Here is a 13569-nt window from a genome sequence, read left to right on the forward strand (position 1 = left end):
ACCACAAAAAAAAAAAAAAAAAAAAAAAAAAAAAAAAAAAAAAAAAAAAAAAAAATTCATATGTTAAAGGCCCGCAATACCTCAGAATGTGACCATATTTGGAGATAACATCTTTAAAGGGTGATTAAGTTAAAATAAAGCCCTTAGAGTGGCCTCTAATTCAATCTGCTTGGTATCCCTATAAGAAGATGAAATTTGAACACATAAAGAGACATCAGAGATGCACACACATAGAAGACCATGAAAGGGCACAGGGAGAAGATAGCTATCTGCAACGCAAGAAGAGAGGCCTTGGGAGAAACCAAATCTGTTGATACCTTGATCTTGGACTTCTAGCCTCCAGAACTGTAATAAAATTAATTTTTGTTATTTAATCTACCCACTCCATGGTGCCTTAGTCCATTTGGTCTGCTATAACAGAAATTCCATAGATGGGTGGCTTGTAAACAACAGGGAATTTATTTCTCACAGTTCTGGAAGCTGGAAGACCAAGATCAAGATGATGGTTGTTTTAGTATCTGGTGAGGACCCACTTCCTGGTTCACAGACAACCATATTTTTGCTGTGTCCTCACATGGCATAAGGGGGCTCAGGATGTACCCTTCGCATAGTGGTAAAGAAAGGTTGACTCTAGATTACATTGGTAAAAACAATTTGTTAGCTTTAAGTGCAGTGGATGTTATTACAGATTGGCACAAGGGCATAGGGAAATGTTAAGTTTGGGGCTACCAAAGCCTCCATACTGAGTCATAAGTCAATTTGTATAGACTTTAAAATGATAAGTATTTTAGGTCAAAAGACAAAAATGTGTCCAGAGCTTCCTATGCAAATATCAAGGATGTCCCATACTCCTTTGTCACTCACTTCATATATAGTTGCCTTAAGAATGCAGGACAATTTCATGTATTTATACTTGGTGAAGATGGGCACAGCTGGTAACCAGCTTCCTTGTATCATTTTTAACCCAGTAGTTAAAAAGATGAGAATTGTTTGAAAAAGTTCATCTAAATCTCTCATAAAAGCAGACACAAAAACACCTGGAATCCTTTAATGCAGTTTAAAAATCATTTATATTCAAGTTATTTGGAATATGTAATATATAAAACATTAGACAATTCTAATTTACCATTTGTTAATGAAAATTGACTAAAGGATTTTCAATTTATAAGATAAATATTGACATAATCTCAGCCCTAGTATTGTCGCATTCTGTTGCTGCTGTGATGGTGCAATACCATGTTAATATCAATGGTATAATTTAGTGTCTTCTAAATGTATCTTTCTTTGTCAATGTGTTGCTCATCATTTTACAAATTACAGTTCTGTAATGGTGAGATAATTAATATCTTGGACATAGTGCTAAAATGATAAAGTGTTTCCGTTGTTGCTCAGCAATTGATCTTCCAAAATTTTGCATTTTCTGGTATTAATCATGTTTATGGGCCCAATGTTACTGTAAAGAATTCTCAGTGTTGCAATGTGGTTACTTTCATCATTTATTAAGATACTCCCCTCATCCCCCTCCGCCATTCTTTTTCATTACAGCATAACAACGTCATATTGATTTTAATTGGAATTTCAAATTTGTGAATGCTAAATTATGTCAATGCACCAACCATAAAATACCTCCCTGCTCTTAGGCAGTGACTAAACAACAGCAAACATCTGGATGAAAAGAGAGAACAATTGGTGTAATCATAAGTGTGTTGCATGTTTTCAATAAACACACCAAACCTCAACATGATCAAGGGAATGATTTCTGGTCCACTAAGCCAATCTATCAAATTCAACCAAATTGCCTATCTTTTAAGCTTCCATGCATGTTAACTGAATGGCTTAAAGCAGAAACTGAACAATTAGCTATTTATTTCTTCCCCATTTGATTGGAAAAACGTTGTTTTTATAAGCATGGCCAAGTACCCCTTGGAATTTATATATGCCGATGGAGAATCTAGTGTTTGCTTGTCTGAAACATGTCTAATTGGAAATTGGCCAAGACTCTCACTTTTGGATTAGAAATTTACTTTGTCCACAAGACGACTTGAAAGAGTCCAGCAGAGGGGATTGATTCCCAGAAGTGGGATAAGAGCAGATGAATGGGTAAAAAGGTTAAAAAACAAAACAAAACAAAAGCAAACAAACAAATAAAAACCTCCCAGAGATACTAGCAGTTTGCTTAAATAAATTTTAAATCTTCAGGGAGAACACCACTTTGCCTTGAAAACATTTCCCTGAAAAGTCTACAACTCTAAAAGCTGATTTTGCAAATGTGATACTTGAAAGTAAAAGTATAAACTAAGTAAATACTCTATTTTATAAATAAAAACATGCAACCTCTTTGACCCAGAAATCACACTCTAGGGAATTGATTGAGTCTAAGGAAGTATTCAAATGAATGTTGTTATTACAGTAAATTTATAATAGTGACAAATTTGAAACAAACTTATAATCCAATGTTTAATAAATTATAGTACATTAACTCAGTAGACTGCTATGTAGCCATTACACTTTGTAAATCTGATACCTGAAGCAACATGGCAGAGATGTTTATAATGTATAAATTAGTATACATATGAACAAAGCCTAGGAGGGAACTCAAAGAAGTGAAAAAAATGACAATGTTGAATGTTAGGAAAATGAGCACCTTGATTTCTTTCTACTTCTTTCTTAAGCCAGTAAGTGCACATATTTTACAGAATGCCCAAGATCCCCAGGCCTAAATCTCTCCACGAAACAGGGTCAATGTTTTGGCAATCAGATGGGATAGAGTCAGCCAGGTGGAGATGCTAATGTCACAATTCCAGCATGGGAATAAGAGCAGAACCACTGATCTCTGAATTAATGAAATACCTCAAGTGAATAGATGGGGCTGCCCACACAACCATTTTGTTTTCTAAAGCCAGACTGCGTGCTACTGCCGTGATTGGAATTCAACCCCTACCCCTCTGTTTAAAGTATTCTTCTTAAAAGTATGCCCTGGAAATAATTTTGTGCTGGTTTCCTATATGCTTTTAAGCAATGGTTCTGCCCCACAGTATGCTAAGTGCCAGATGAAATAGCTATGCCACTGTAGATTATTATGATGATATAGTAGTCTGCATTTATGCATACTTTACTTCACTCTCTAGCATGGATGATCAAAGTAAAGCACAATTTCAAATTGAGAGCTGTGGTTTTATGTTTTATCCAGCTTATTTTGTATAAAAGCCTGCTGTGTATGAAGAGATTAACTTTTTGAGGGCTGGATCTGAGAACAAAATAACTGATAATTTTGTATCTTACAACATATTTTTGCATGTCATCATGCTCTTATGAATGTGTTCTTTTTGAGTGAATAGCAACTGCTCTTCATTAAGATATAGCACACGTATGTTAGAGGGTTGGAAGGAGAGGCAGTAGTGTTCAGTTAAAGGCCTTCAACATATAAATGCTTTCAAAAGTTATTCATTATGCTTCCAGATTTTTTAGATTACCTGTAAGGCAAGTGAGCCTATATTATTAGTGAAAGCTGTTTAGTCTTCCCAGAGTCAGCTTAAATCCAAGGCTATTGAAAGTTTTTGAAACCATCATAAAAATGAGTCACTTATGTTTAATAATAATTTTCTATATAGTAATATTAATAATTACAACCCTAAAAAGGGAGTTTAAAAATCCTTCTCATGGAAAGTTGTTAACTTGCAATCTGTTTATATGAATGTTTTTCAGGTGGAAGTGACACTTCCTGGGATAAGGATAAGATGCAGTCTCCTCTTGCTGCTCCTGGACCCCAACATGGAATTGCTCATGCAGCCCTGGCTGGCCAGCCAGGCCTTGGAGGAGCTCCTACTCTCAATCCACTGCAGCAGAACCAGCTGCTGGCCAATAGTATGTATACTGTCCTCCCAAAATTTGGTGTGTAAGAAAAATACCACCCAAGACCCACTGGACAACTTGCAATACCAGGGATGGTTTATTTCTCTTTGATAAGGTTTAACAATTTGAAGTTAGGAAGGTAGATAAAGAGGAATTCATTTGAAAGGGTGAGGTTTTTAGAACAGAGATATATTGAGTGGCAATATAACAGAGTAGAGGTACACAGGAGGCTATGTAAGAGAGTAGTTAAGAATTCTGGCTATAGTCACATAAACTTGGGTTTGAATTCCACATCTTTTGAATTCTGTATCACTGTCTGGCTCTGGAGAAGTCAGATAACTTTTCCAAGTTTCAGTTCCCACAACTACAAAATAGGAATAAAAGTATACCTAGGCATTAAGGTTATTGAGAGGGCTAAAAATAATAAAGGAAAAACTGTTAGCAGTGACTTGCATATAGTAAGTACTTATTACTCAGTAGTCAAACTACAGCTGAATTATACAAATTCAGGTTTAGATAATGTTTTTAGGAACTTCAAAGACTCAGAAATCTTTCTGTAAGAAAGCAGGCCTTATATATCTTGCTTAGCTAAAATCTTACTTTTCTTACAGACAGGAAATCTGGGAGAAGAATTCCATTATTCCTTTCTCTGAGACTTTCACTCCCCCACTAGGATTAAGACAACAGAGGAATTCTGAGATATTTTAACATGATGTCCTAAATCTTAATGAAATTCACCAGTTATTAAGCATACAAAATAAGTTATGGTGTCATCCTTTAAGGAGATTATAATCTAAAGGGTGAAATGGCTCATAAAAATGTAATGTTAAGCAAAGACAAATAAAATGAATGTCAAAAAAGTTGTAAATATAAGTCAAAACCAACTGATTAAGATAAACTTATGTCATAAAGGGGAACCTAGAGGACTTCTTGTTTCTGGTCTGACATGTAAAGAGCTTATAAGTTGTCATTCTTGTTCTCACAGCAAGAAAAAAGTGGACAGTCTGAAAATCAACAGCTCTTTTAAATCCATCAGAGATTGAGTACACAGGGTACAGTTATCCCCCAAACTGGATAGATTGGCAGATACAGAGAATCACAGATTATAGGGAGCAGAAGCCAGAGCTAGAGCCTGGTAGAAGCATTTAAAGAGTAATTGAGTTTTTTTCTGAAGATTCAGAGTGGATCTAGCTTGAGACATAAAAACTCCTGGGGGCCCACTCTTAGGGGGTCCCTACAGTTTCATGAGTTTTACCTCCAGAGCCCCATGAGGTTCTCAGGATGAAGACTTGAGAAAGTTGTCCTCATGCTTCTAGAAGAGGAGAGAAAAAAACAACCATTTCAAAATATGTCCAGAATGTTCTGTTCTCCTTAACAGAGACCCATCCTCAAAGGAAACTACTTTACCAGAGCTTAAACTATTTGGTTACACCACAGCCTGACTTGGGGGAAGGGATACAGTAAACTCCAGTACCCTGTAGCCATTGATGCGAGGGAATAGAGATACAAAACTCCAGCCCCTTTAGTTTTTCATGTGGGGAAAGAGAAATACTCAACTCTAGTCCCCTCTAGCCTTCCTGTCTCACCTAAGAGGGCAAAAAGGCAGAAAAGAACTTGTGAAAGTCACAGCCCAAGGACACAGTCTCACTAGGAGACTGAGACTCGATCATAGGATTATAGACCGTTTCTTCTCTCTACACATTAGGGCTCTGCCTAATGACAGGGGGTTACAACTGAAAGAACAGAAAGCCTCAGAAAGCCTCTAGGAAAAAAACAAAGACAACAGGGAAGATAGGAAAATACAGCTGCTAATATAACAGCTACAGCAAACAGTAAACAATCTAACTCCTTGCCAATAAACATAAAACTTCCCAATAAATGTCTGTTTATGTCACTTCCCTTTACCCAATACACAATTTCTGGCTTTAAACAAAAAAATTGCAAGGCATGTAAAAGGCAAAAAACACAGTATGAAGAGAAAAAGCAAGTGACAGTACCAGAATTAGATATAGCACATATTTTAGAATTATCAGACTAGGAATTTTAAATAACTATGATTAATGTACTAAGAGAATGGGAAAAGTGGAAAACAAAAGTTTTCATGGAAATTTTAAGCAGAGAAAGGGAAAATCTAAGCATCAAAAGGAAATAGTGAAAGTCAAAAATACTCCAATAAAATGAAGAATGCCTAAGATGGGCTCATCAGTAGACTGACTAGGGTCAAGGCAAGGATTAGGAAACTTGGAGATATGTCAATAGAAACTTCCCAAACTGAAAAAACAAAGCAAAAATGAATTTAAAAAACCCAGAACAGCATATTCAAGAACTGTGTGGCAATTACAAAAGGTGTAGCACACATGTAATGGAAATACTAGAAGGACAAGATTGAGGGAAAGGAACAGAAGAAATATTTGAAGTAACAATGGCCGAAAATTTTCCCAAATTAATGAGAGACTCCAAACTACAGATCCAGAAAGCTTACAAAACACTAAGAAAGATACATATTAACAAATCTACTGCTATGCATATTATAGTCAAAATGGAAAATCAAAAAGAAAAATTCTTGAAGGAAGACAGAGGGAAAAAAAAAAACCCACTTTTCCTTACACATATAGGAACAAAGGGAAGAATTACTTTAGACTTACTTTCAGAAACCAGGCATTAAAGAATAGAGTGGTGTGAAATTGTTGGTGATGAAAGAAAAAATTCCACCAACCTAGAATTTTGTATCCAGTGAAATTTTCCTTTAAAAGTGACGAAATAAAGACTTCCTCAGATGAACAAAAGTTAAAGGAATTTGTTACCATACCACCAGATCTGCCCTGTAAAAAATGTTAAAAGAAAGTCTTCAGAGAGAAGGAAAATGGTATAGGTCAGAAAGCTGGATCTACAAAAAGAAAAGAAGAGAGTTAGAGAAGAAATAAATTAAGGTAAATTATATGTGTGTGTGTGTGTGTGTGTGTATATATATATATATACTTAATTGAACAAATAAACTGTTCCAAATAACAATAACAACGATATATTGGGTGATTATACTATATGGATAAGTGAATAAGTGATATAAATGACAGTGATGTTATAAAGGACAGGAGGGAGGAATTGGAAATACTCTGCTATAAGGTAACTTCACTACCCATGAAATGGCTTAGTGTTATTTGAAAGCAGATTTAAATAAGTTGTAAAATGTATATTACAAACTCCAGGGAAATCACTTAAATTTTTTAAAAAATAATTATAATTTATATGATAAAAGAGGAGCGAAAAATGAATCATATAAAATGATCAGTTAACACCAGAGAAGGCAACAAAAGAGTGGAAGCCAAGATTTTTAAAAAAAGAAAAAACAAGGACATGAATAGAAAACAGTAACAAATATGATAGCTACAAATCCAACTATCATAATCACTTTAAATATGATTGTTCTAAATACACCAATTAAAGACATAGACTAGCCCATGAATATTAGTGACATGGGATATTGATGATTTTGCTTGTACTTAAAATACTTCTTGTATAATCCGGTATCAAGTAAAAAAAAAGAAAAAAAAAGCAAAAGCAACAACAACAAAAAGAAAAAAATAATGGAGACAAAGTAGATAAGAAAATCCAGGAGCCAGCCATGCTGAGAACTACCCTCCCACCAGTGGGCTGGCACAATCCCTGGGACTGCCTGAGCAGTGCAGCCAGCCCAGTCAACACCCAGCCTTACACACCAGTGGGCTTGAAGCCATTGCACAAAGAAAGGCCTGGCAGCCAAATGGGCTGGGGACTAACCCCACCTACCAGTGTGCCCATAGTAGTTGAACCCATCACAACAGAAGGGCTCATGCAGCCCACACGGAAGGCACTCCTAGAGCACATAGCTCTGCCGACCAGAAGGTTTATGCTGCTGTGTCCCATAGGACGTCTCCTCTAAAAGGCCAATTTTCTAAAATCAGGAAATGTAACCAACCTACTTAATAAATAGAAATATACATAGAAAATTAGGCAAAGTGAGGAGACAGAGGAATGTGTTCCCAACAAAGGAACAAGACAAAACCACAGAAGAAGAACATAGCAAAGTGGAAATAAGCAATCTACCCAATAAAGAGTTCAATTTAATAATCATAAAGATGCTCAATGAAGTCAGGACAAGAATAGATGAACACAGTGAGAAGCTTAACAAATAGCTAGAAAATATAAAGAAGAACTAAACAGAAATGAAGAACACAATAACCTAAATAAAAAATGCACTAGAAGGGATCAATAGTAGATTAGATGATACAGAGGAATGCATTGGCAAAATGGAAGACAGAGTAGTGGAAATCACTCAAGCTGAACAGAAAAAAGGAAAAGAATTTTTAAAAATGAGAACAGTTTAGAAGACATCTGGGACAACATCAAGCATTCTAACATCAGCATGCTGTGGGGGCCGAGGAAAAGAGAGGGCAAATAACTTATTTGAAGAAATAATAGCTGAAAACTTCCCTACCCTGGGAAAGGAAATGGACATCCAGGTCCAGGAAGCACAGATAGTCCCAGACAAGGTGAAACCAAACAGATCCACACCAAGACAAATTATAATTAAAATGACAAAAAATAAAGAGAAAATCTTAAAAACTGTAATATGCAAGCAGCTGGTTACTTTGAAGGGAACTTCCATAAAACAATCAGACCCTTATCAGCAGAAACTTTGCAGGCCAGAATTACTGGCATGATGAAAGTGATTAATGGCAAAAACCTTCAACCAAGAATAACCAATCTGGTAAGGCTGTCGTTCATATTTGAAGGAGAGATAGTTTTAAAGACAAGCAAAAACTAAAGAGTTCACCACCACTTAAACTGCTTTGCAAGAAATGTTAAAAGAACTTCTTTAAGCAGAAAAGACCAAAACTAGAAATATAAAAATTATGAAAGGAAATGTCTCGTTGGTAAAGGCAATCATACAGGAAAGACAGTAGACCAACCACTTAAAAGCTGGTAGTAAGGTTAAAAGATAAAAGTAGTAAAATCATCTATATCGACAATAAGTAGTTAAGTGATATACAAAACAAAAAAATGTAAAATATAACATTAAAAACATTACCTGTGAGAGATGGAAAATAAAATGCAGGGTTGTTAGAATCTCTTTGAACTTAAGAGATCATCCACTTAATATATGAACCACATGGTAAACACAAACCAAAAACCTATAATAGATACACACAAAAAAGGAGAAAGTGTTCAAACATAACATTAAAGATAGTCATCAAATCACAAGGGAAGAGAGCAAAAGGTAAGAAAGGAACAAAAGAGAACTTCAAAAACAATCAGAAAACAAATTGACAGTAAGTACATATCTATCAATAATTACTTTAAATGTAAACGGACTAAATATTCCAACCAAGAGAAACAAGTTTGGTTATATGGATTAAAAACCAAGACTCATACCTATGCTGCTTATAAGAGACTCACTTCAGATCTAAAGACATATACAGACTGAAACTGAGGGGATAGGAAAAGGTATTTCATGCAGATGGAAATGAAGAAAGCTGGGGTAGCAATACTTAGACAACACAGACTTTAAAACAAAGACTGTAGCAAGAGAAAGAAGGGCGTTACATAATTATAAAAGGATCAATCCAACAAGTAGATATAACAATTATAAATATATGTGAACTCAACATAAGAGCACCCAAATACATAGCAAATACTATCAAACATAAAGGGAGAAATTGACAGTAACAAAATAATAGTAGGTGGCATTTACACCCCATTTACATCAGTGGATCTATCACTCAGACAAAAATCAATAAGGAAACATTGGCCTTAAATGACACATTAGATCAGATGGAATTAAAAGATACATACATAGAACATTCCATCCAAAAGCTGCAGAATAACATTCTTTTCAAGTGCACATGGAAACTTTCCAGGATAGATCACATGCTGGGCCACAAACAAGTCCCAATAAATTTAGCAAGGTTGAAATCATATCAAGCATCTTTTCCCACCACAATGCTATGAGACTAGAAATCAGCCATAATGAAATGAACTGCAAAAACACAAAAATGTGGAGGCTACACAATATGCTACTGAACAATCAATGTGTCACTAAGAAATCAAAGAGGAAATTAAAAATACCTGGAGACAAATGGAAATGGAAAAAAATAATTCAAAATCTATGGAAAACAAAAGCAATTCTAAGAGGGTTGTTTATAGTGATATAAGTCCATTCCTAGAAAGAAGAAAAATCTTAAACAACTTAACCTTACACATAAAGGAACTAGAAAAAAAACCCCAAAGTTAGTAGAAAGAAAGAAATATTAAAGATCAGAGCAGAAATAAATGATATAGAACAAAAATAGTAAAGATCAAGGAAACTAAGAGTTGGTTCTGTTAAAAGGTAAACAACATTGTTAAACCTTTAGGCAGATCCATGAAGAAAAAAAGAGAGAAGATCCAACTAAATAAAATCAAAAATGAAAAAGGAGAATTTAAACCAATACCACAGAAATACAAAGGATCCTAAGAGTTTACCTCAAACAATTACATGCCAATAAAATGGACAACCTAGAAGAAATGGAAAAATTCCTAGAAATGTACAATCTCCCAGGACTGACTCTGAAAGAAATAGAAAAAATGACCAGACCAGTAAGTAAATCAAATTAATAATAGAAAAACTCCCAACAAATAAAAGTCCAGTACCAGATGGCTTCACAGGTGAATTCTACCATACATTTAAAGAAGAGTGAATGCCTATCATTCTCAAACTATTCCAAAATATTGTAAAGGAAGGAATGCTTCCGAACTAATTCCATGAAGCCAACGTCACACTTATACAAAAATCAGACAAAGACACCACAAAAAATAAAATTAGAGGCCAATATCACTGATGAACATAGATGCAAAAATTCTCAACAAAATATTAGCAAACTGAATCAGCAGTTGATTAAAAAGATCATATACCATGATCAAGTGGAATTTATTACAGGGATGCAAGGATGGCTCAATATCTGAAACTCAGTCAACATAATACACCACATTAGCAAAACAAAAGATAAAAATCATATCAATAGATGCAGAAAAAGCTTTTGATAGAATCCAACATCCATTTATGATTAAAAACTCTTAATAATATTGGTATAGAGGGAAGATATCTCAACATAATAAAGGCCATATATTACAGACCTACATCCAACAGAGTACACAATGGTGAAAAGCTCATAACACTTCATCTAAGGTCAGGAACAAGACAAGGATACCCACTCTCGCCACTTTTATTCAAAATCATTCTAGCCCCAGCAATCAGATTAAAAAATAAATAAATAAAAGGAACCCAAATTGGAAGGGAAGTAAAAACTGTCACTGTATGTAAATGATGTGATACTATATAGAGAACACTAAAGATACCACCCAAAACTATTAGAGCTAAAAAACAAATTCAGTAAAGTTGTAGGAAACAAAATTAATATACAGAAATCTATTGCATTTATATACACTAACAATGAACTATCTGAAAGAGAAGTTAAGAAAACAATTTCATTTGCAATTGCATTAAAAAGAATGAAATACCTAGGAATAAGCCAAACCAAGAAGTTAAAAGTTTTGTACTCAGAAAACTGTAAGACATTGATGAAATAAATTGAAGATGACACAAACAAATAGAAGGAAATGCTATGCTCATGGATTGGAAAAATTAATATTGTTAAAATGACCATACTACCCAAGGCAATCTACAGATTCAATGCAGACTATATCAAAATACCCATGGCATTTTTCACAGAACTAGAACAAATAATTCTAAAATTTATATGGAAACACAAAAGACCCCAAAACAATCTTGAGAAATAAAAACAAAGCTGGAGGTGTCATGTTCCCGGATTCCAAGCTGTACTTCAAAGCTGCAGTAATCCAAACAGTATGGTACCTGCACAAGAACAGACACATAGATCAGTGAAATAGAATAGGGAGTCCAGATATGATCCGAGACTCACATGGTCAATAAATCTCTGGCAAAGAGGCAAAGTTTACAATGGGGAAAAGACAGCCTCTTCAGTAAATGGTGTTGGGAAACTGGACAGCTACATGGAAAAGAATCAAACTGGACTACTTTCTCACACAATATACAAAAATAAACTCAAAACAGATTAAAGACTTAAAAGTAAAACCTGAAACATAAAACTCTTATAAAAAGCATAGGCAGTAAGTTATTTGACATCAATCTTAGCAATATATTTTTGGATATGTGTCCTCAGGCAAGGGAAACAAAAGCAAAAATAATCAATTGTGACTACCTAAAACTAAAAAAGTTTGCACAGTGAAGGAAACTATTCATGAAAGAAAAGTCTGCCTACTGAATGGGAGAAGACATTTGTAAAAGATATATCTGATAAGGCGTTAATATCCAAAACATACAAAGGACTCATACAACTCAACATCAAAAAATCACCTGATTGAAAAATGGGCAGTGGACCTGAATAGACATTTTTCCAAAGAAGATATACAGATGGCCAACAGACGCATGAAAGGATGCTCAACATCACTAATCATCAGGGAAATGCAAATCAAAACCAAAATGAGATCTCACCTCATGCCTGTCAAAAAGATAAGAAGTAACAAATATTGGCAAGGATTTGGAGAAAAGGAACCCTCATGCAATGTTGATGGAATGTAAATTGGTGTAGCCACTATGTAAAATGATATGGATTCCTCAAAAAGTTGAAAATAGAACTACCATACCATCCAACAGTTCCACTCCTGGGTATTTATCTGAGGAAACCAAAAATACTAATTTGAAAGAAAAAAATATGTACCTAACTGTCCATAGCAGCATTATTTATAGTAGCTAAGATAATGGAAGCCACCTAAATGTCTACAATTGATGGATGGTTAAAGAAAAGGTGGAATATTACTCAGCAATAATAAAGAATGAAATCTTGCCATTTGCAACAATGTGGATGGACCTGGAGGGTATTATGCTTAGAGAAGTGTCAGACAGAGAAAGACAAATACTGTATGTTTTCACTTATATGCGGAATTTTAAAAAACAAATCAAATTAACAAATATTACAAAACATATACAGACTAACAGATTCAGAGAACAAACTAGTTGTTACCACAAGGGTCAGGTGTGGGGGGAAGGGCAAAATAGGTAACGGGGATTAAGAGGTACAAACTACAGGTTATAAAACAAATAAATCTTAGGGATGTAATGAACAACACAGGGAATAGAGTCAATATTTTTTAATAACTTTGTATGGTACATAATCTATAAAAGTATCGAATCAAAAAGTGTACACCTGAAGCTAATATAACATTGTAAGTCAATTATATTTCAATGAAAAAAAAGAAATAGTCCAATTAAAAACGGGTCAAAGACCTGAACAGACACCTCATCAAATAAGATATACAGATGGAAAATAATCGTATGAAAATATACTCAACATCATATGCCATTAGGAAGTTTCAGATTAAAATAAAATGAGATACCCCTGCACACCTATTGGAATGGCTAAAATCCAAAACTTCATCAACATTAATTGCTGGTATGGATTTGGAACAAGAGGAGCTCTCATTCATTGCTGGTTGGAATGCAATATGGGACAGCCATATTGGAAAGCATTTGGCAGTTTCTCACAAAGCTAAACAGAGTCTCCCTTGTTTATCAAATGAATTGAAAATTTATGTCCACACAAATATCTACATACCAATGTTTATAGCAACTCTATTCATAATTGCTAAAAGTTGGAAGCA

The 13569-nt window shown here is 34.7% G+C and overlaps 1 protein-coding gene across 1 annotated transcript in view; it reads left to right on the top strand.

Annotated features, from left to right (window-relative positions):
- DACH2 (dachshund family transcription factor 2) overlaps window positions 1-13569 on the top strand; it is a 658986-nt gene that overhangs the window by 497214 nt on the left and 148203 nt on the right. The window contains exon 5 of the mRNA XM_024129482.1: window positions 3706-3864. Within this exon, the coding sequence (XP_023985250.1) occupies window positions 3706-3864 (159 nt within the window). The remainder of the gene's footprint in view (window positions 1-3705; window positions 3865-13569) is intronic.

This window comes from Physeter macrocephalus, chromosome 21 (assembly GCF_002837175.3).
Source record: "Physeter macrocephalus isolate SW-GA chromosome 21, ASM283717v5, whole genome shotgun sequence".
In the NCBI taxonomy this organism is placed as follows: Eukaryota; Metazoa; Chordata; class Mammalia; order Artiodactyla; family Physeteridae; genus Physeter; species Physeter macrocephalus.